Here is a 24,076-nt window from a genome sequence, read left to right on the forward strand (position 1 = left end):
TCCGGGTACATATTATGTTGGGGACATGGATACGCCCAGTGTGAACTCTGTAGCATAGATCAGAATCAGGAAGACTTGCTCCTCACTCACAATTCAGTTATCTGCTGGCTTTACAGGGGTGGGTTAGACTTGCTACCTCAAGCAAATCCCTCAACACAAAGACTTTTCTCCATCGCCTCTCCAATCTCTCCTATGCCTGGGTTATGTGGCATATATATATAAAGTATTAAAAAATAGTTGATGAATTTGTTTTTGTGCTGTCAGCCTCATTTTGGGCTCCACTGATGCCCCAGCTTAGTTTCTATTGTCAGGAAAAGTGAACTAGAGGGGTCCCAAGCCTCAGGGGAGTTAAAGGAATATTATTGTAGAGATTTATCTAAGTCTCAGGATTACGTATTATTTTCTCCTCTAATATTTTTGTCCCTTCTGTGCTGGGAAAATTTAGTTGAATTGGACTGTGTTGGGAAGAGTTGATCGCATTGTAATTTTTAAAAAGTTAATATAAAAGGGTTTCATGAAAGCAAGAAATGCAGAGAAAATTTTGTAACACAGATGGATCCCCACATCTATTAGATATGTCATTTACATGTAAATGGAATGTCTTTGCTTAATTTTTTAAAAATGTAATTGAGTTTGTAACAGTGATGCTCTTTAGTGCTGTAGAAGGGGGAACATTTGTTGTAAACCTCCTGGTAGGAAATTCATTTCTATCAGGACAGTCTAACATTTACTGTTGAAATGGCATTATACAGTTGAGTAACTGATATTTGTTGTGTGTGGGGGATGGGGGTTAAGTAGGAATTGGAGGTCTCTATCCATTTTTTCAATTGTTTTCAAACAGTGGAGTAAAGGGAGAATCTAAAATGCTGGGAAGCAGTTAACTGAGCTAATGATTCTGTGAAAATATTGTTTGGAGGGTGGACACTTTCAGCTTTTGCTTTATAAATAAAACACTGGGAGGAAAACCCCTGGAATCTAAGATTAAATCTAATTAAATTTGCTCCATTTCTCCCTTGCTGGCCCTTACCTGTGGATGTATTAGGCATGGAAACACATCATTATGTAATAAATTTGTAGCCAATGAAGCTTAAGTTGACACCTGAATGTATTCTCTTGTTTCCTATAGCGGTTTCCAATCTAGATGAGGAGAGCCGATGGACAGTCCACTACACTGCCCCATGGCACCAGCAGGAGAATGTGTTTCTTCCCACCACAAGACCCCCCTGTGTTGAGGACCTGCACCGCCAAGCCAAGCTCAACCTCAAATCTGTATTGAGGGGTAAGATGGCATCCTCCGTGAGCTTGTTTTCTTGGATTAGTGGCTGCTGAGAGTATAAATTTGTTATCTATCTATAAAACCAGATCTACTGGCTGGGCGTGGGGGCTCATGCCTGTAATCTCAGCACTTGGGGAGGCTGAGGTGGGTGGATCACCTGAGGTCACGAGTTCAAGACGAGCCTGACCAACATGGTGAAACACTTTTTTTAAAAAAACAAACAAACAAAAAAACAACCAGATCTACTTTTATTGAATGTATAGTATGCTGTCTCTTTATAAGATATCATAAATACAATCAAATACATGCTGGTATGGTTTGGCTGTGTCCCTACCCAAATCTCACCTTGAATTGTGGCTCCCATAATTCTCATGTGTTTGTGGGAGGGACCCGGTGGGAGATAATTGAATCATGGGGGTCGTTTCCCCCAAACTGTTCTCGTGATAGTGCGTCCATCTCACAAAATCCGATGGTTTTATAAGGGGAAACCCCTTTTGCTTGGCTCTCATTCTCTCTCGTCTGCTGCCCTGTAAGACGTGCTTTTTGCCTTCACCATGACGGTATGGGCTCCCTGGCCATGTGGAACGGTGAGTCCATTAAAAATCTTTTTTTCTGTAAATTACCCAGTCTCAGGTGTATCTTTTTCAGCAGCGTGAAAATGGACTAATACCCATGCCTAAGATGTTCTGGTCTCTGCAGAAACTTACCTACTTGCAGATATGCAAATCTGTCTTCCAGGAACCCATACCTTCTTAGAAACACTTTCGCATGTTTATACTGCCAGTATTAATTTGATCCAAATAAACCCCTGTCGACGTGGGCAATTTTGCCACTGCCTTTTTAAACCATTGTAAGAATTCAAAACCAATTTGTTTTTTTGAACACATTTGTTTGTTCCGTTTAGTTCAAGCTGGGTGTAAAGAGGACCTATGTATAGCCTTTAAAGAAGTGCTAAATGGTTTGATTGATCAGAACTCGGGTAGCATCCAACTGGGCTCCTCTGAGCTTAGGCTCTGCCAACAGATGGGCAAGGTATACTTAATCAAGTAGAAAATACAGGAAGAGTGCATTTCTGTATCTAGTTTAAAATTATCATTTTTACTTCCATTTATTGTGGTTTGTTTTTGAGATGGAGTCTCACTCTATCACCCAGGCTGGAGTGCAGTGGTATGATCTCGACTCACTGCAACCTCTACTTCCCAGGTTCAAGCAATTCTCCGGCTTAGCTTTCTGAGTTGCTGGGATTACAGGAGTGCACCACCATGCCTGGCTAATTTTTATATTTCCAGTAGAAACAGTGTTTTACCACATTGGCCAGGCTAGTCTCGAACCCCTGACCTTATGTGATCAACCCACCTCAGCCTCCCAACGTGCTGGGATTACAGGCATGAGCCACTGCACCCAGCCCAATCTATTGTTGATGTTAAAAAGTAAATATGTGGCAAGGAGGGCATCCTAAAGGTCATAAAGAAGGAAATTAGTTCTTCAAAGGAGGAGGAGTAACTTGTAAAATTCAGAGATTTTTTTCTTAGAACAACAAATCAAACTTCTTAATTTTACCAGCTGCTGCTCCTACCAGATTTCTCCTACCATACAGTATTTGGGACAATAGTATACCAAAGAAGTATTTGTTATTTATCTGAAATTTAATTGAACTGGACCTCCTGTATTTTATCTAATTGTGGAAGACTTAAATTTGGGAGAAATTCTGTGATTGATTCAAGGAAAATCTAGCATTAAAACCCCTCTAATTTTTATGATAATTTTATCTTGTATATCAGTCACTTGTGAAGTGGTTTATTCTTTAATATACTACCACTGTGAATGCTAATAACATTTATTAAACACTTAACTATCATGCCAGGTACTGTTCTAAGACCACTAAAGTATTAACATCATTTAATTTTCCCAATAATCGTACAGCTTACTTTAGAAAAATAGAAGAACAGTGATTAGAAACTTGCCCACGATCTCCAAGTTAATTAGCAGTAGAACCAGGATTTAAAGTTGCACAGTCTGAAGCCTTGAAGCTCATATTCTTAACTGCTACACTATACTGCCTTTAATAACGATTTATTTATTGGGAATTTGTTATTCTGGCAGAAGTGCAGAATACAAAGGCACGGTCCTAGCTCTCAAAGAATTTATGCCTGCATCTCTTGTACAAATCACAATGTGAAAAATACTGAGGAAACAAACCAAAAATTGCTTTATGGGAATTAAATATGGCAGATAATTTCTGCTTGGAGAGAGAAGGAATTGCTATCCATAGGTTCACCATAGATTTGGTACTCAGAACAGAACTGTGCAAACATTTCAGATCATGGCCCTATTTTTTGTTCCTTTAATCTTTTGTAATGCTTAGATTATCTCATGTATCTTACAGTATCTTGTATCTCACAGCCTTGCTATTGGACTATCCAGAAATGAGGGCATTGTTGGGTTCCCTTTTTATTTAGCCTGAGTAACCTCCTATCTCTAGTGACCTCAGTCTTAAGTGAGAAGAATGGCATTCGTTTGGCTCGTTTGTAAATAGTCTTGGAGTTGTGCTGGGAGCTTTGTTGCTGTCATAATATTGATCCCCGAATGTATCTAAATCGAACCAAAGTTTCTTCCAGATCCCTTTAGTTCCTGGTGATTTATCTTTAGTAAACTGTGACCAGGAACCTCTCTACTTATAGCTCACCTTCCTCCACCAAGTAATTAATAAGAATGTTAAATGGCACCGTTCCCAGGACAAATCCCCGAGGCAGTACCTGGTTAGCATTTCTCTGCCCAGCTTCTAAGCAACAGAGCACTACATGGTCTGGCTTGCAGAAAATGCTTTCATGAAGGTATGTGCAAGTTTGTATATTCAGGCTCGACTGTTTTGATCACTCTCCAGGAAGCTGCACTTCACTCCCTAGTTCATTTATTGTCAAGTTCCAGATCAGGACTGGACTTTTCTCCCCTTGAAAAATTGAACATCTGTTTATAGACATTTTTGCTTTTCTTTTTGAGTATGCAGTACATCTATATGAAATATCATCTAGCCCCACTGGTTTTGCCCAAACTTGAGTTTTATTTTGAAAAGATAAATGCTTTCATAATTGTTTTAATGCTCTAAAGTGGTTCATCAAAGGAATTTACTATTAATAAAATTAATAACTTTGGAAAATTCCTGGAGCGTAACGTTTAAAGTCTGGATTTAAAAACTTCGTAAGAGATTTTAGATAAATTATAGACTTAGGAACAGTGGTAGGAAAAAATGAAATGAGAAAGATTATCTGCATTCTTTTGTTCTCTGTTTATTTACTTTTAACCACATATACAGAACTTCACCTACCTCTTCCCCTATATCATCTTAGCAACCTGAGATAAATACAGCGTGAGTGCAAGGTATTTATTACCTCATTATCAGTGAAGATTAAAATAAATCAGTCTCTGAATGTGTGACCTTATTAAGATTGGATGTTATATAAATTATCAGTCTAAGTTCATTCAAGCTCAGCATTCTCTACTTAAAAATATAGAAAGGTAGCTAATTATTCACAGTGAGTAATCTGTTTTGTTTCATCTTCTATTCTTACCATGTCCGTAATTTTAAGAAAAGAATGCCATTCTTTAGTATTAAACAGGTTGCTGATTTTTTATTGCCATTAAATGCTTATTGTATGAATTATTCCGTCAGTTTTTATGGGGAGCTAGAGTCTACTCTTGAGAACCATAAAGCTTGGAGGGAAATGACACAGCGAGTATCAATAAATGAATAATGAAATGTAAACATATACTTTTTAAAATTCGGTTCTATGCCAGGAGTGTTTAAATGAACAGATGAAAGTTCCTGGGTCCTCAACTTTAAAGAGCCAGGCCCTGCTGTCTTGGCAGCAGTTTGCAGCAAAGCTTGTCCTGAGGTTTGCTACTGCAGGCTTACTGTCTTCCAGTAGTACAGGCCATAGTGTGATGGAGGTGTCCATGACATACATTGTGCACAAAGGGAGAGAGGGCTCAGTCAGAGAAAAAAGAAAAGCACTGGGAGGTCCCTCCACTCCCCACTCCCCCCTGCTCCGATCCCCACATCAGAAAGGAGATAGTCTTTCAAGATGCGTAAAATGGCATGTGGAACAGGCTCTTGTCCATGTATAATTTTTCTCTACTTTGATCTGAATATAACAGATATCTTTTGTGTTTACAGTTGGAGAGTCTGTGGAGACTTTGATAAAATTTGATGGTCACAGGCTTAGGTTAAACGTCTTGGTTTTGTTTGTTGATTTGTTTTGTTACTAGAGATTTAGGTAATGATTCACTGCTAATGAAGATATAAACATGTACAGGTTGAACATCCCTAATCTGAAAATGAGATATCTGAAATGCTCCAAAATCCAGTACTTTTTGAGCACTGACATGACGCTCAAATTGGAGCATTTTGGGTTTTGGGATTAGGGATTCTCAGTCAGTAGTTATAATGCAAATATTCCAAAATCTGGAAAAAAAATACAAAATCTGAAATATTTCTGGTCCCAGGCATCTTGGATAAGAGATACCCAACATTTACCCAGATTTTAAAATGGCATTTTGGCATGTTGGCATGCACCTGTAGTTCTAGCTACTCGGAGACTGAGGCAGGGGAATTGCTTGAATCTGGGAGGCAGAGGTGTATGGTGAGCCGAGATTGCACCACTACATTGCAGCCTGGGCAACAGAGCGAGACTCCATCTCAAACAAAACAAAAAACAAAAATGGCATTTTGATATTTGCTTCAATAGACATCTGGCTAGCAACAAATAATAAATTTTTGAAGATGGATCCCATTATCTGTGAAGAATTCACTCAGCTTCTTGAGTTTCCAGAAGACATCTGTCCTTTTTACGTCCATCATTGTTTGAATCCTTTATGAGCTTCATTGGAGATAGCTGTGATGATAAGTAACCTAAATCTAGTGAAATTTTTATCTGCATAGTTTTTAGCTTCATGGAAAGGGCTACAACCAAGTGGAAAAGAAATCAGGAAATAGGAGTAAGCTCAATGAGAGGTTCAGATTTTGTTTTTTTGTAACCTGTAGACCTCTTTTGACAACTATGAGCATATTCAAGGTTAAAATAAAGACATGTCACCTTTAAGCCTCCATCCCCAAAAAGCCCAACTTGGGAGAAAGAGAAACATCTTTTCTCACACGGTGTTTAACAGGCACTTTACTGTCTCTGTGTGCACTCCTGCCTGAATTAGTTCACAGAGCAACTGTTGTTGGTATCAGAAATGTTCTGTAGTCACAACTCTTTCCTGAAGAAATGCATCTTAGCAGGTCAGCATGCTCTGTGGCTCTAGGATTAGAAGTGTGAGCACAAGGAGGCGTGTTGAATCTGGCCTATGTCATTCAAACTCAGAGGGTTATATTGATTATACCTGGAAGGATAGGAATTGAGGATTTATTACACAATCTGAAAAAATAACTACTTACACCAAGTGATTAAAAACAATCATGTGCACATTGACTTGTTTAATATTAAAGAATGATTTACCTTTCTTAAAATTATGGACTGGATTTCCAAGTTGTTCTAGCCAGATTTCTCTACAGCTACCGCCACCAAACTTTGAGGGTGACTGCATCCATCTTTCATTGTCATGAAGCCTCCTAGCTCCTTTTTAGCTTAGACAAGTATGTTTGTCTTGGGAGAGATTGTGGGCCACTTTCTGGATTTGCTGAGGATGCTTGGCTGTCTTCTTTATCGGCTTAGAGCCCATGGGTCCCTGAGATACTGCAGACGCCCCTTATCTTTTGCTATCAGTTCTCTTCTTGAAGGTCCTGTGGCACTTTCCCAGGGCTGTCTAGGAGGTCCCTTTGCAGAAATGGCCTGTGGACATTGATTGAAAGCTTGCCCTGATGGCATGCTGCACCTGCCCACCACCTCAGACAGGCCCAAGATGGACATCTGCTTTGTCCACCTTGTGCTAGCCACATTGAATTCTTCATCTTTTTTTCTGTAACTTTTAAAAAAAATATGACACAGAGAGGTACATAAAACATATATGGCTTAAGAAATAGAGTGAACACCTGTATAACCATTACCTAGGTTAAATGTGACCTAAATTTCAGAAGGTTCCTGTTCCTGCTTGCTTTTGTTTTCTTTCTTTTTCTTTTTTTTTTAGACAGGACCTTGCTCTGTTGCCCAGGCTGGAGTGCAGCAATGTGATTGTGGTTCACTGCAGCCTTGACTTCCTGGGCCCAATTCATCCTCCCACCTCAGCCTCCCAGTCCTCTGGTCAGTCCCCCTTTCCATTTTGTAGATAAGCAACCAAGACCCAGAGAAGTTGAGGGTTCCTGGTGCTCACACATGCTGGCCTATTCTGATCTCAGACCTCAAGAGCACCGAGGAGACCTGTCCCTTTGATGCCCTTTCAGCTGCCCTCAACTTTCTGGAAATTCACAGGGACAAACAAAGCTCACGCTGGGAATCTTATGGCCAAAGACAGATTTGATTTCTTTAGCCAGTTAATTTAGGAAATGCAGATTGGCTCATTGTTGCCTAAAGGTGATGACTTCATGGTTGCTCCTGAAGTCTCTTCACTTACCTCTGCTTTCATTAAAATTCAAATAAGTCTAAAAGAAATAAAGGAAGCATCATGTGACATGTTTGATTAATATCTATAACCATTCTTTCATCTTAATGGCATTTGGTGCTTATTTTTAGGGTTATAATTGGTCATTAGTAATTCAATAAACTTAAAAAAATAGGCATAGGTGACAAGGAAAAGAAAGATAAACATTTGGAACTAATAAATATACTAATGATTTAGCACTTGCAGCTGAGTTTACAATTTGCCTAGTTTGCTACTTCCCAAAGAATACAGTAAAATTGATGTGCAGAAGGAGAGGGTCAGATGTCTCTGGCTAAAGCAAAGGTTTTTTTTTTGTTTTTTTTTTGTTTTTTTTTTAAGTCAAAGTCTTGCTCTGTTGCCCAGGCTGGAGTGCTGTGGTGCCATCTCGGCTTACTGCAACCTCTGCCTCCTAGATTCAAGTGATTCTCATGCCTCAGCTTCCGAAGTAGCTGGAACTACAGGTGCGTGCTACCACACCCATCTAATTTTTGTATTTTTAATAGACACAGGATTTTGCCTTGTTGGCCAGGCTGGTCATGAACTCCTGACCTCAGGTGATCCACCTGCCTCAGCCTCCCAAAGTGCTGGGATTAATAGACGTGAGCCACCCGCCCAGCCACTTAAGTTTTTTACAAGCAAGAAACTTTCGATTACTTATACTTATTTATACAGTTTTAAATCATTTTCTAGTTGAAACAAATATTGACATAGAATTAGGGGGCAGGAGGAGTGCTATGTTATTCTGAAAAAGCCCCTGAACAGATGAAGGAAATATAATTACCTCATATTTCCAAAAACCACAGCAGCACTGACATCTTGTTTCGTTGTCATTAATGATTCCGGAAAATGAGATGAGAGACCAGAATTCTGGTGGCAGTGTTGTCAGTAGCAAGCCACAGGATGTCGGGAGCCACATCCCATCTTCATACTTGGCTCGCTCCTCTGAAAAAGTTTATGATTCTGTGTTCCCTTGTAAGCTCTAAACTTCTGATTGGGTTTTCAGTACTTAACTGTTTAAGGGTAATCGGTGTGAACTTTACTGACACAAAGATGTTGCTGACAGCTGAGCGTAAGTCCTGACAAACTGGGTTGTGTAATCTCAAGTTCATATGGACGGTAAAATTTTCCAAGTGCATACTGCAAGTGAGGCGCTGGGCGGGATGTTATAGTGCAATCAAAGATGAATGACATTGGGGCTTTCCTCCAGAGGCTGAAAGCTAGCCAGAGATAAGATGGATATATGACTAGCTTATGTACAAGGTTCATAGCGGTGGTATTATCAAGCCTCACCCTGGGTGTTGTCTTTAAAACAAACTTGGTCAGCCTGCCCTAGTTAAAAATTCTTTAGCAGTTCCCCATTACTAACAGAATATAACCTAAGCTCTTAGCATCTGAAAACCTTCCTGAACGCCAGCCTCTTTGTCTCATCTCGTCTTCTGGATCACCGTTGCTTTCCAGACATCCCTACCCCTCCACCTAAGATTTTTACTTTGTGCCTTCACAAGTCATTTGGAATCCCAAGTCAGTTGGAATCTAGCTTGTCTCGTTCTTCTTTCCCTCCGCGGCATGTCCCAAGCCATACTTTTTCCCTTCTGAACCACAACCTCTCACATGTGACTAACTCCTATTTCCCCTTTGAGCGTCATCCTTGGGTGCTGGAGTCCCCCACAACCTCTCCTGGATTCCCCTGGGCAGCCTCAGGAAGCCCTTCTCTTCTGTACCTTCCCATGGAAGCGTGCACTCCTCCGTTCCACTGCTGTGGTACACTGTGTCATTGTGTCTGCACATTTGTCTCCCCACTTGACAGTAACATCCGTGGGAGCAGGGCCTTGTCTTTTCACTTGTGTGTCCCCAGCACACAGTCCAGTGACTGGGACTGCAAATACCGTTGTGTTTGTAGAGGGCCTGAAAATGTTTGGAAAAGTCACCTAAAACTCAGGAGAGAGATAGGAGTCAAAGCCAGGGAACAAGTGTTGAGAGTGTGGAAGTGATGAGATTGGGGATGGAGAGGGCAAGGGACAAGGAGGACTTGGGGGGAGGGGGACAACCGAGCCTTGGAAGCTTTATTTTAGGGCGCTGGGAGGGAGCAGTTTGCAAAACAGCACAACTGGGGAAGAAGAGAGTCAGCCAGGATGGCAGTCATCAGGGCGCTCACAGACGGGGAGAGTCCTTGGAAGAAGAGGCTGTTGAATTGGTCGTTAGGTGGTGATTGATAACCTTTGAAAGGGCAGTTTCAAGGAAGTCTTTAAGAAGCCAGAATTTCTGCGATAAGAATGATTTTTATAAGCAGAAAAACAAAGTAATTTTTTTGAAGAAATAAAGCTGAGTGAATGATGCCAACAGAGCAGAGAGGGAAGGGCTGGCATTTTGAGGTAGTGGCAGGGTAGAACTGATATTACATGTTTCAAAAACGAGAGCCTGTGAAAACAGGGCCGCAGACAAAAGGAGTCAGCAGGCAGGGAAAGGATTGCAGATATGGGAAGAGAATGGGAGCATGTTCCCTGAAGAGGCAGGAGGCAGTCGACTCAGGGGAAACTGGAGGGTCCGAGGTTACGGCCTCTGTCTCCTAGAGGGAACTGGGGAAGCATGTTTCGAGATGGAGCCAGAGATTGAGGCTGCTTATTACATGGTGTGGGAGCCTTGATTGAAATGTGGCCCCTGCCATATTGTTAGTTCTTTGGCGAAAAGCATGGCTTTATTTGGTGCGCTTTTGCTCAGTTCTTGTGAATTTAATCAGGTTGACTTTTCAAAGACAAATGATGTTATTAAAGGCTTTAAAAAAAAATGTGTGGTATTTCATTAGGCTCTTTTGGAATTTTTGTCCTGAGGGAAAGTTGCCCAACCGAATGAAACCACCGATTAAATGCCCCATTGACAAAAAAGAAAAGAGCAGACAAAAATATGGGATTAACAGAATGGGAATTATATACAGAAGGGGCTATTTAACTTCTCCTATCGGATTTGATGGCATGGAATTTTCTATAATACTAAGTACTACTCTGGGTATGGCAACCCGGAAAGAAGTGCTTTCCTCCATGTCCTTAACCCGGGAGAGGGAAGTCAGATGCACGAGCAAATGAAACATAAACAATCATTGCTTTTTCAGATAGTTAAAGAGACATGTTGCCCACACCCGCCCCCCTGCCACCCCTGTTTTTATTTAACCTTAAGCAACACACAAAAGATAGAATGGCAAAGACAGTTATTTAAATGATTGAGGTCTTAACAAAGCACTACGGATTGTTTAAACAAAAGGCTTTTTGTTTTGTTTTTGTGTCTGTAGCCAGTCTGCTGTTTCAGCAATTCTATTTTAACTCCTGATAAAGTAAGTAACTTGAGTGGCCTCTATATTTCACTCAGGGCAGCAGAAAAACGCTACATTGAAGGTACTGGGGATAAGGTTTGTTATCATTCACAGTACAACCATAGTCTCCGGTGTTGGCTTAGAATCTTTGCAGGCTATTTGATCTTGAGTAACCTTGGTGATGCTCCTCTGCTGCCAACGATATGGCTTTTTAAGTCTAAAGTGAAATGAGATCACCTCCAGTTTGGCAGCACTGTCTGGTGGTGCTCAGGCAGGACCTGCAGACTCTCAGCACACTCACATTAATCATGGCACCAGAAAGCTTTCACCTTAATTTAAATCAGATTTAGTTCTTCCAGGCTTCTTAAATTAATTTGGGCATGTGACGAGAAGAAATTTGAAAAGCTGGTTTTCTGCAATGGCAAATGACATTTTAATAATTCTTGCCATGGCGTGCAGTGAAAAACAAAGCTAACAGTTTATCCAGTGGCTCAAGTTTTAATGCTTAGTTCCTCAGGTTTTTTCTTTTTTGGAGGTTTTTGTTTCACTCTAATAGGAATTAACCACAGAACAGGAATATTAATCAAAATGGGCTTTTATTATTAGCCCTTCTACATCAAATGAGATCGTCTATGGTGTTGAATGTCAGTGACAGAAATATTGATCCCAAGACATCGGGGAAAACCAGCCTTTCTTAAAATGTGTTAATGCATTGTTAACAAATTCATTTCTAGTTTGACCATTGAGCCGATGACCACAATTAGCATTGTATTTTCCCTCTGTGGTTATCCCTAACCTGGTCATTTTATTTTGCTAAATACACAATGTAAATTGAAATGAGAAGTCATTTGGAATTGTGCTATTAAAAATAATTTTTAGGCAGTGTGCTTATCATTCCTTTTTTTCCCCTCCCCTGGCAAAGAAACCTGTCCATTTCAAAGGACACCCCCTTCTTCCATCTTACTCCTCCCCTAAACTTGCCTGCAAACTTTTTCTGAAAATGCAGCTTTCCTGTGGTGTCTGTTCTGCCTGACCAGAAAGCTTTGCAGTTAGCTTTTTAATCCTAGATTTGATCAGTTTCCCTGAAATTCTACTGAGGCAAAATTTCCTTGGATAGAATAACCATGATAGAGCACCAGACGTCATCTTCCTTATTCATTCAGTTCCACCTGCTCTCCTTCCATCCTCTTACTTCTCAAATATGTGAGTTGTGAATGGGAGAAGCAGCCCATTTAATGGGAGGTCAGGTCATATGCTTTGGGTTAATTAAGGTAGAATGTGTGGCCGAGGATAAAATTTACCTGGGTGAGCAGTGGGGCCATCACCTTTGTCATATAGTTACAGTACCCTTTCAAGCACGCTGCTGAACAAATACAGATCATTCATTCATTTAAAGAACTCAGTGAGCACCTGCCAGCCACCCACGTTGAGCCAGATCATGTAGGGCTTAGAAACCATTAGGGGGACTTTGGCTTTTACTTTCAGGACATGGAGAGATTTGAACTCAGAAGTGACATAATCTGACTCATTGTTTTGAAATAGATCAATCTGATTCTGTGTTGAAAGTTCACAATAAAGGAGACAGGGTGTCAAAGTAGACCAGGTGGAGGTCACCATCCGGTGAGAGATGGTGGTGGCCTGATCAGGAAGCTTCCCCTGCAGTTACAGCTGGAGTGGAATGTTAAAATAAATGTAAGAACCTTCCAAGCATTTTAAGGAAATCTTGACATGTAAGACACTTCTTCACTAGCAAAACTAAAGCTTTTCCTGAAACAAAATGGCATTCTTTAGGGACTAAAAGTAGATACCAGACATAGCATTTCCTGCCCTTTGATCTGTACCATATCAGCTAAATTCTTTATCCTATGTTCCTTTTTAAGTTATTTGCTTGGCAAGTGTGGATCTTTTGTGACATAATAAAAAGAACAGACCAAACCTCTTTTCCTTTGGGCTTTTTTTCATTTCTTATATGGAATACGTAGGAAGCAACATTCTATTGCCTTCTTTGGGAGCGCCCCCTAACACCTCCTCTAAATAGAGAAGACTTCTCTTTTACTTTCACCTCCACCCTAAATGGATATTATGTTGATCCCTTTTAATTTTATTTCTACTTCTCTTTAGCTATTTGCCTTACTCTGAGACAGTTTCCTCATAGTGTAGCTCACAGGACAGCTGCATCAGCATTGATTGAGGACTTGCTAGAAATACAAGTTCTCAGGCTCCACCCCAGACCTGCTGAATCAGCTATGGGAGTGGACTCAGCAGCGTTTTTGTAGCAAGCCCTCCAAGGGATTCTGATGCACCTTAACTTGAGACGCCACTGCTCTGTATACTGGCCTGTGAATTTGTTTAATCAGGCAGCTAAACTGTAAGCACCTTGAAGGCTGGAATGTAATCCTTCAGTCCCACTACTGGTTACAAGCTAGGATTTGAACACACAGCTACCCAGTTCAAGAGTTGGAGCTCTTGACTGCTGCTCTTCTCTCTGGTTGGTGGCGAAGGTGACCTAAGAAACTGGGTGTTGATGCCTCTGCATATCCATTCTGTGTTTTCTCCAAGTTAGCTCTGCCTTGACTGTCTGGAAGAAGAGTATTCAGAGGTTTAGAAAGAAATGGCTGGCCAAAGCACAGGTCAGGAGAATCACTGAACCTGAAGGTTGGGAAGTAAACAGCTGTCACCAGCTTGACTTTCGCTTTTCCAACTTTCTGCTGCTCTAGGTCTAGATAATGTTCATCCTCCTTTTTAAAGCAAAGTGAGACTCTTCCTTTCAGGAAATTTCCCTTTTCCTTGACACCAGGGTGACAGTTGGCTGTTTTCAGATAGGCCCTCTCTTTCTTGCTTCACCTGCAGCTAAGCATATTGTACTCCATTATCTGGAATGTTTTGTCTTTCTAGGTTCCCTTAAGAGATAAAATATTTACTTTTAGAACTTTTAGAAAGGATTGGGCTTAATCATTAAAGACATATTTTCTCTTTTTTATATTTTATGTTGCTTTGAATGCTAAGTGTCACCAAAGTGATAATTGGTGAAGAAGTGAAGTGGTCTTATGGGCTCAAATTTGCATTTATTAGGAGGTAAATTTGAGTTTAATACTTGAAATGTAAAAGCATGCTTTTATGCCATTATATGTATTCCTTGTTGTACAACTCTTGCTCTAAAGAGAGGGGAAGGGAGAAAAGAATAAATTATTAGTCTAATAATAAACCAAAAGGGCATGTTTATTGAAACTGATTATTTAAAGCTACTGTAAAGTATAAAGGAAAATATTTATTGAAAAAAATCTGTATTAAATACACGATGTCTTTAAGATTTAAAACAGCTTTTCACTCCTTTGATATGCTACACACAACTGAGTAACTTTTTTATATGTTTGAACATCTATTGTCTTTTAATTATGTTCTGGTTGGTTTATTGTTGAAGACAATTTAAATAAATTGAAGTTTAACTGCTCTGAAGAATTTATGGAAAATCTGAATATATTTTTGGAAAATTCATTGTACATGAGTGACAAGGGAGAATCTTCACTACAGTATGATTTCTTTTTCTTTTCCAGTATCGCCAAGCCCAATACATTAATGAAGGGGTAGGTAAATCCCTTCTATTTTAAATGCACTTTGGTTTGATTTTTCATTAAGAAAATACATTATCTAATATTCACAATATGTGATATTTAGGTGCAGTCAGCTTTTTTCTACCCATTTATTTGAAAGCTCAAACTAGATTATTTAGCTATACAATACTTCATTCAGTTATTGGACTGGAGTTTATTTTCTTCTAAACATGAATGTTTATAGTTTTATGTATTCTCAGTCCTTGTGGACTAAGATGAAGTTTTGTGATAGAACTGTCCTTTTACCCTGTTACTAATAATCTGGTAGATTATTAACTGGGATAGAAGTTTAGAAGCCTCAATCTATCAGACATTTTATACCTGGGCTTCAGAATCTGTAAGACTGATATAATGACTACTTTCCTTCAATTCTCAGAGAATTATTGTAAACACAAATTAGATAATGATAGCGAGGGGCTTTCAGTTTAGAAAAGTGTCAGTATTATTGGCTTTAAAGATCAGTGATCTGAAAAAAGGTTTTTTAGACTCTAGATCGTCGTAGGACTTTCTCACTGAAGCAATACATCATGACCACTATTTTTATAATTAACTTTGGAACTGGAGTCCTCCCAATGTTTAATGACCTTGAATTACAGCTGGAAGGTTGCAAAAGATTTAATACTGTTAAAAAGAAACCACATTCAGATTTTAAAATATGGTATATGTAGACTATTATGCTAGAAATACCAAAATTGTGCTTTGACCTGAATGTTTCAAAACTTTCCTAGGAATTCATACACACATCAACACTGCTCATGACCTGAAAAATGATAACTGGCCTACCGAACTGGTCCTTCTGGCTTTTCACACTGCAGTGCTTATTTTAAATACTTGTTGTGTTCAGTTCAGTTGACCCCTGAACACAACAAGTTTGAACTTGGAGGGTCCACTTATATGCAGATTTTTTCAATACAGTCAGCTCTCCATAAGTTCTGGGTTCTGCATCTGAAACCAAATGAGAATGCAAAATACAGGGTGCAAATCCTGCATTATACAGAAAACCGACTTTCTGGGTCTGTGATTTGCCGGAATTTAGTATGCATGGATTTTGGTATTCTGAAGTCCTGAAACCAACCCCCTTCTGATACAGAGGAGTGACTGCTTCTTCTGTCAGTTCTTTCCCTTTCTCACACAATCTAAGAAGTCAGCAAACTTCTTCCTTTTTTTCTTTTAGCATCCACCTGTCTTTCCATATCATTTCCTTGGGAAACAGAGAAACAATCCCATCTTATTCCACTTTGTACTTAATTTCTGTTTCTTCTATCTTTCCATCTCTCTCATTTAAGCAGGCCATACTTTCTAACCATCTATTTAAGAACTTTGCCCTTTCAGATTACATTTCAGAATCTTTCTGATAAACTCAGTAAAATTTTCACTGCATCGTATGCTTTCTCTTGTGGAATTCGACATATGAAGAAATCAATTGTGACAAATGACAGAAGTCTGGTAAAAATGTCCCTGTATTTTTATCAGCATCACTAAGGACCTTGCTTTTTTCTCACGTGTAGATAACATGTTTTAAGTAGTCCTCTCTTATATGTGGTTTCACTTTTCGCAGTTTCAGCTACCTGCAGTCAACCATGGTCTGAAAATTTTAAATGGAAAATTCCAGTAATGAACACTTTATAAGTTTAAAATGTTTGGGAGGCCGAGGCGGGTGGATCACGAGGTCAAGAGATCGAGACCATCCTGGTCAACATGATGAAACCCTGTCTCTACTAAAACTACAAAAAATTAGCTGGGCATGGTGGCGCGTGCCTGTAATCCCAGCTACTCGGGAGGCTGAGGCAGGAGAATTGCCTGAACCCAGGAGACGGAGGTTGCGGTGAGCCGAGATCGCGCCATTGCACTCCAGCCTGGGTAACAAGAGCGGAACTCCGTCTCAAAAAAAAAAAAAAAATGTTTGCCATTCTGGGCAGTGTGATGAAATCTCACGCCAGCCCCCTCCATCCTGCCTCAGACATGAAACTTCCCTTTGTCCATCAGATCCACACTGCAGACACTGCCCACCTGTCAATCAGTTTGTAGCCAGCTTGGTTATCACATTGCCTGTCAGCATCTCAGTGCTTGTATTCAAGTCACCCTTATTTTACTTAATAATGGCCCCAAAGGACAAGAGGAGTAATGCTGGCCATTTGAGTATGCCAAAGAAGCTATCAGGTGTCTCCTTTAATTGAAAAGGTGAAAGCTTTTGACTTAATAAGGACAGAAAAAGAAAATAATATGCTAAGGTTGCCAAGATCTGTGGTAAAAATGAATCTTCTGTCTGTGAAATTGTGACAAAGGGAAAAGAAGCTCATGCTAGTTCTCCTGTCATACCTCAAACATTATCATAGGGATTGATGTCTAGGAAAAAACAGTAATATATGAGTTTGGGACTATCTCTGGTTTCCGGCATCTGCTAGGAGTCTTGGAACATATACACTGAGGATAAGTCAGGGACTACTAGATTAAAAATCGAATGTCTAAAGAATAGCTTAATGCTTGCAGTGGCCCATGCCTACAATCCTAGGAGGCCGAGGCAGGTAGATCACCTGAGGTCAGGAGTTCGACAACACCCTGACCAACATGGTGAAATCCTGTCTCTACTAAAAATTAAAAAAAGTTAGCTGGTGGCGGGCGCCTGTAACCCCATCTACTCAGGAGACTGAGGCATGAGGATTACTTGAACCTGGGAGATGGAGGTTGCAGTGAGCTGAGATGACATCACTGTACTCCTGGGCAACAAAGTGAGACTCCATCTCAAAAAAAAAAAAAAAAAAAAGAATACCTTAATGCAAAAAGATTTGGAGGCCGCAGCAGCAATAAATGTGAGAGTCAGATGGCCACCTAGCACTACATTATTTTTTTCTTCTATAATTAAAACTGCGGTCTACCAAGAAATATTTGTCCATTGTCCTTGTGCTAAAGAAAATGGATTGACCTGAAAGGAAGGAGGAGGAAATTTATGGTTGGGAAACGAGGACACAACCCACAGTGATACCTTTATTCAAGCAGTACTGTGAGAACAGTAACACAGTATTACTCTAAATTTCTGATGCAAAAAAAGTATGTGTGAATGGCAGGTCTTCTTTTACATTTGGGATCTTGTTTCTAGCCTGTGGTTGCAGGCATTACCTGGCTTTAAATTATGCTCTGCTTTGTAGTTACTCTCTCAGTTCAGTGTTTAAAAAGTCCCTGCTTATTCACGATGGCTTGTTCTCACTTTGGTTTCACTCCATTTGTAATGAACAAAACCATGGTTTAAGAACCTGAGATCTGTTGCAACTTGACAAGGAAAATTTCCTAAATTTTCCCTAGAGTTGGAATAAATGACAATGGAATTTGATGCGTTTACTAGATTTCAGAAATTTGATGAGTAAAAAAGTCATTGGTCAGCTGCCATGAATTTATATTGTCTAGTCTTAGATCCAGCATCATATTTCATTTGTTATACTACTGTTTGTTATACTGCTATTAAAACATTTTTATGACATAAATTTCACAGTGAAGAAAAGATGTATTGTCATTTAAACTGGGCTCAAAACGGTGAGACACACTGGAAACACTAGTAATTGCCAGGCTTCCATGCCTTGTAGATGATGATTTTGCAATATTTGGTATTTTACAATCTAACACGTGTCCAGTCATTTTGACTATTTTCAATATTATGGCCAAGAATATCAAACTAATAATCACCTTTAGAAATGATCTTGCCCAGCAGTCTCTTCTTATTTCCCAAGGAAATGTTCTCTTGAAACACAGTCTTTACATGGTATCCAATACATTTTGTAAAAGTAATGTTTGAGTGGTGTTAAGTTGTAGAATTTAAACTTTTAAAATGTAATTATTATTTTATGTATTTTATTATTATTATTATATTTTATTTATTATTATACATTTTAGAGACATGGTCTTGTTCTGTCTCCCAGGCTGCAGTGCAGTAGCCTGATCATAGCTCATGAGAGCTTCGAACTCCTGGGCTCAAACAATCCTCCTGCCTCAGCTTCTTGAATAGCTAGACCACATTCCACCGTGCGTGGCTAATTAAACATAATTTTTTTCTAGAGACAGGGTCTCCCTATGTTGTTCAGGCTGGTCTTGAACTCCTAGCCTCAAGCAATCCTCTCACCTTGGCCTCCCAAAGCACTGGGATTACAGGTGTGACCCACTGTGCCCAGCCCTATAATTTAAACTTCTTATAGGGTTCATTAATAAAGCAAAGAAGACAATGTTGAACAACAAATAAACTTAGTTTAAAAGGGCTTTGGACTCCTCTTGATATTTGTAAAGTATTTGAAAACGCTGAATTACATAGATAAGTAGCTGCAAGTGGTAATAGTTTATATTGGTTTATTTTACATGTTGCACTCTGATCTTTAGGAGACTTTAATTTTACAGAGATTGTAGGAATAGCTTTATTTCTAGGACCACAGGAAAGTTAACTTAGCAGCATACGTTAATAAATAAATTCCGTCATTAAAATTTGGTATGTAAAACTGTTGAACTTGAGTCTTTTTTTTTTTTTAGATTCAGGGAGTATATGTGCTGGTTTGTTACATGGGTATATTGTGTAATGGTGAGCTTTGGGCTGTGAGTGTACCCATCACCCAAACAGTGAACATTGTACCCAACAGATAATTATTTTTTTTTTGAGATTGAGTTTCGGTCTTGTCCCCCAGGCTGGAGTACAGTAGCACAATCTTGGGCTTACTGCAACCTCCTGAGTTCAAGCAGCTCCCTTCCCCAGCCTTCTGAGTAGCTGGAATTACAGGTGCCCGCTACCACACATGGCTAATTTTTGTAATTTTAGTAAAGACGAGGTTTCACTATGTTGGCCAGGTTGGTCTCTAACTCCTGACCTCAGGTGATCCACCCGCCTCGGCCTCCCATAGTGCTTGGATCACAGGCATGAGCCACTGGCGTGACCCCCCCAATAAGTAATTTTTGACCCTCACCACCCCCTTCTACTTTCCCTCCTTCTGGAGTCCACAGTGTCTATTTCCATCTGGGTGACCATGTGTACTACTCGTTGTTTGGCTCCCACTAAGAAGGTGAGAGCATGCACTATTTGATTTTCTGTTTCTGAGTTATTTCACTTAGGGTAATGGTCTCCAACTCCATGCAGGTTGCTGCAAATGGTATGACTTAATTCTTTTTTAAGGCTGCATAGTATTCCATGGTGTGTACCTACCACATTTTCTTTATCCAATCAACTATTGATGGATACTTAGGTTGATTTCATGACTTTGCTATTGTGAATAGTGCTGCGATGACCATATGGCTATAGCTATCTTTTTTCTATAATTTCATTTGGATAGATGCTCAGTAGTGGGATTGCTGGGTCGAATAGTCATTCCATTTTTAGTTCTTTAAGAAATCTCCATACCGTTTTTCATAGAAGTTGTACTAATATACATTCCCACCAACAGTGTGTAAATGTTTCCTTTTGTCTACATCCATGCCAACATCTGTTGCTTTTTTTACTTTTGTTTTGTTTTTTTTTGAGACAGAGCTGAGGCTGGAGTGCAGTGGCGCAATCTTGGCTTACTGTAACCTCTGCCTCCCAGGTTCAAGCAATTCTCCTGCCTCAGCCTCCAAAGTAACTGGGATTACAGGAGTATGACACCATATCTGGCTAATTTTTTTGTATTTTTATTGGAGACAGGGCTTTGTCCTGTTGCCCAGGCTGGTCTCAAACTCTTAGCCCCAAGTGATCCACCCTCCTAAGCCTCCCAAAGTGTTGGGGTTACAGGTGTGAGCCACAGTGCCTGACCTTGCTCTTTAATTATAGCCATTCTTGAGTGTTGTTCCTTTTTTTTTTTTTTTTTTTTAAAGACAGAGTCTCATTTTGTCACCCAGGCTGAAGTACAGTGGTGTGACCTCGGCTCACTGCAACCTCTGCATTCTGGATTCAAGCTATTCTCCTGCCTGAGACTCCTGAGTAGCTAGGACTATAGGTGTGCGTCACCACATCCAGCTAATTTTTGTATTTTTAGTAGAGATGGCATTTCACCATGTTGGCGAGGATGGTCTTGATCTCTTGACCTCATGATCCGCCCGCCTCAGCTTCCCAAAGTGCTGTGATTACAGGCATGAGCTACCACGCCCAACCAAGTGTTATTTTTTAATCTTAGCTTTAAGGTAGCTATTTAAAGAAAATCTAATCCAGTATTTATAGAATCCCAGAACTCTGCAGAAAATACTGTTTGAAACTACTAGTCAGGCTGGGTGCAGTGGCTCAGGCCTATAATCCCAGCATTTTGGAAGGCCAAGGTGGAAGGATCGCTTGAGTCCAGGAGTTCAAGACTAGCCTAGGCAACATAATGAGTCCCTATATCTTAAAAAAAAAAAAAAAAAAAGGTAGGTGCGACGGCATGTCCTTATAGTTCCAGCTACTCAGGAAGCTGAGGTAGGAGGATCACTTGAGCCCAGGAGGTTGAGGCTGAAGTGAGCTGTGATCATCATGCTACTGCACTCCAGCCTGCGTGACAGAGTAAGACCCTGTCTCAAAAAAATAAAAAGAAGAAGAAAACTACTAGTCATGCTTTATGTAACATTATCTCTGTAGAGTGAGAATATAGATTCTAATTATACTATTTATTTCAGGAAAATTGTCAAATGAAGATAATGTGAAAATATTTCTTACAAAGGATTAGAGTAATATGAGTATATTCTCATTAAAAATATGATGCGTCCTGGAACTTTCAGACATTTTTTTAAATATCAGTTTTAATCAGTATTACAAGTAGTTGCCAGCCCAGACAACAAAATTTTTACCTCTAAGTAACTGAAGTAGTATTAGTTAGCTATTTTATGATTATATATGCATTTTTTCATTAGCTTGCCATTCTGATAGATCCTCATATTTGTCTGATTTGCAGCTCCAAATTGTAAACGTTGCCCTTCCGCTCCCACTGTGAGGTAGCAAAGGAGAATGAGGACTTTTTTTTTTTATCCCCTGGCTTATTTAAAATTGGTCTACTATTTTTAGCCCTCGACTGAAGTGGCTGCCATCTCCTCTTTGAGGAAGAATCGTGGATGCTGATGTCAGAAAGGAACCCTGAAGATGCCCTAGTTCGTTCTGTGCCTGTAGGTGCATGGTTTTCTAAGCTGTGCCAAGAGGAAACTTTTCCAAAACCACACACATTTTGTGCCCCTTTAGAAAGCTGGATATTTAAAGGAACCCTGTGGCAAATCCTTTTTTGAGGCAGACGCTCCTTTGTACATGTGGTGCTTGAAGGAGCCATTGGAAGTTTTCTTATGGCTCCGTCCCCCACGCACGAGAGCGGCCGTGCAGTGCTTTCCCCTCGAAGAGGATCCTCCTTTCCACACAGTCAGTGGCCTCAGTACCCCTGAGATTCAGGGCACCATGACCCTGGGTACCTTCCACTCGGTGGTGCCAGGCATTCGTCTGGGGGCTAGCAGATGTCTCAGGCTGGCACCACCTTCTATTAAATTCCACACAGCATTGACAGGCTATTTGACATCAAAATTAAATTGAGAAATTATTTAATGAGAGCATTGTAATCTGTGATCTGGTGTGTCACTTCCAGCTAGTGAGCCTAGGAAACAAGCATAGCATGAGAATTGCTTGTTTTTTTGTTTTTTATTTTACGTGGAATAATATCATCACATAATCTAGTAACTAAGACCCTGGGTTAATATTCCAAGTCCACTGCTTACTTGCATAACATTATAGAGCGAATAGTATAATTACCCTAAACTTCAGCATTCTGTGAGTAAAATAGAGTTATTGATGCTGTCTACCTCACAGGGTGGTTATGAGCTCTGAATGCTATCTTATCAAGTATTATTTAATATTAATATTTCATTAATTTAAATATGGAACGTAGTGTGTAGTAGGCACTTTAATATTTCTTAGTTTTTATCATTATTTTAATATCCTATTAATGTCTAGAAAAATATAACTTGAAAAAGTAAGTGAAGAGGAGTAAATATGAAGTAAGCAAAGAGGAGTAAAGGTTTTTAATGGACGTCTTCTCCGTGTGTGGCCCCTCTGCAGAATGTGATAAGTTGCGGCATGATGGCTACCGGAGTTCTCAGTACTACTCTCAGGGACCCACCTTTGCAGCCAACGCCAGCCCCCTCTGTGACGATTACCGAGAAGAAGATGAAGAAACAGATCAAAAGGTAAGCGTCAAAGTTCAACACAGAGTCCTGGGGATTGGATCCCAGAACAGAAAAAGAATATATTTGGAAAAACTGGTTAAATCAAAATCAAGCCTATATTTTAATTAATAGTATTGTCCTAAGGTAATTTCTTGGTTTTGACAAACGTGCCACAATTATGTAAAAGAGTCATGTAAGCGGAAACTTGGTAAAGGATACACCAGAAACTCTCAATACTCTTGGCAGCTTTTCAGAAAATAGAAGATTATCCTAATTTTTAAAAAGGTAAGATTAGAATTGTAGGAATTCATAAAGGAGGCATAAAATCAGGGTATTTGTGCATCTCAAATATTGTTTTTTGGTTAGAAAAATAAAGGGCTTATTTCGATTGTTTGGTTTTTTGTGTGACCAAGAACCCAGTGATATGACAAAGAAGAACTCTGATATAATAGCAAGACCCACTGTTTTATGGTGGTCAGTATTATTAATGGAGATGGGATAGAAGCAGTGCATTTACTTAATATTATTGCACTAGCCAGTTCATTTAGTGATGCTATTTTATATTGGGGTTCCTTTTCCTCTGCCATCTCTGGAGATATGCGTGAACTACTTAAGAGAAGTGATTTTCTCAGTACTAAATACATAGGAAAGAATAAAAATGTATGAAGATTTTGATTTATGTAGTTTTATTTTCATTTACTAAGTAATGTGGATTGACACTGGAATTCCTTAAAATAAGATTTGATGAATAGTGTTTGGTTTCGCAACCATTTTTAATTAATTAAAAACTTTCAGTGGAATTAGACCAATTTATAAATACCTTATTGATTGAAGAACATTATTCAAAATTTATTATCCTTTTCCTGAAATAGGTAACTTCAGAGAATAAAATAAGGTAATAGTTAATCAAAAATGGGAAACGAAGCCAGGCATTGTGGCTTGTGTCTGCTGTCTCAACTACATGGAAGGATGAGACAGGGGGATCCCTTGAGTCTGGGGGTTTGAACTGTAGTCACTCCATCGTACCCCAACCTGGGCAACAAAACAAGACCCTGCCTCAAAAAACAAAAGGGAAATTACTACCTTAAATGTCTGATCTTTAAGTGAATATTCACCCAGATTTTTTTTAAGATTCACTTTTTTTTTTTTTTTTTTTGAGACAGAATCTTGCTCTGTCACCCAGGCTAGAGTGCAGTG

The 24,076-nt window shown here is 39.6% G+C and overlaps 1 protein-coding gene across 7 annotated transcripts in view; it reads left to right on the forward strand.

Moving 5' to 3' along the window:
* Positions 1 to 24,076, forward strand: part of NHSL1 (NHS like 1) — a 264,623-nt gene that overhangs the window by 193,864 nt on the left and 46,683 nt on the right. For all 7 annotated transcript variants that reach the window (XM_032274635.1, XM_032274637.1, XM_032274636.1 and 4 more), the window contains exons 2-3: positions 1,127 to 1,279; positions 22,773 to 22,900. In XM_032274635.1, the coding sequence (XP_032130526.1) occupies positions 1,127 to 1,279; positions 22,773 to 22,900 (281 nt within the window). The remainder of the gene's footprint in view (positions 1 to 1,126; positions 1,280 to 22,772; positions 22,901 to 24,076) is intronic.

This window comes from Sapajus apella, unplaced genomic scaffold, assembly GCF_009761245.1.
Source record: "Sapajus apella isolate SASKATOON/1434 unplaced genomic scaffold, GSC_monkey_1.0 scaffold6, whole genome shotgun sequence".
Classification (NCBI taxonomy): domain Eukaryota; kingdom Metazoa; phylum Chordata; class Mammalia; order Primates; family Cebidae; genus Sapajus; species Sapajus apella.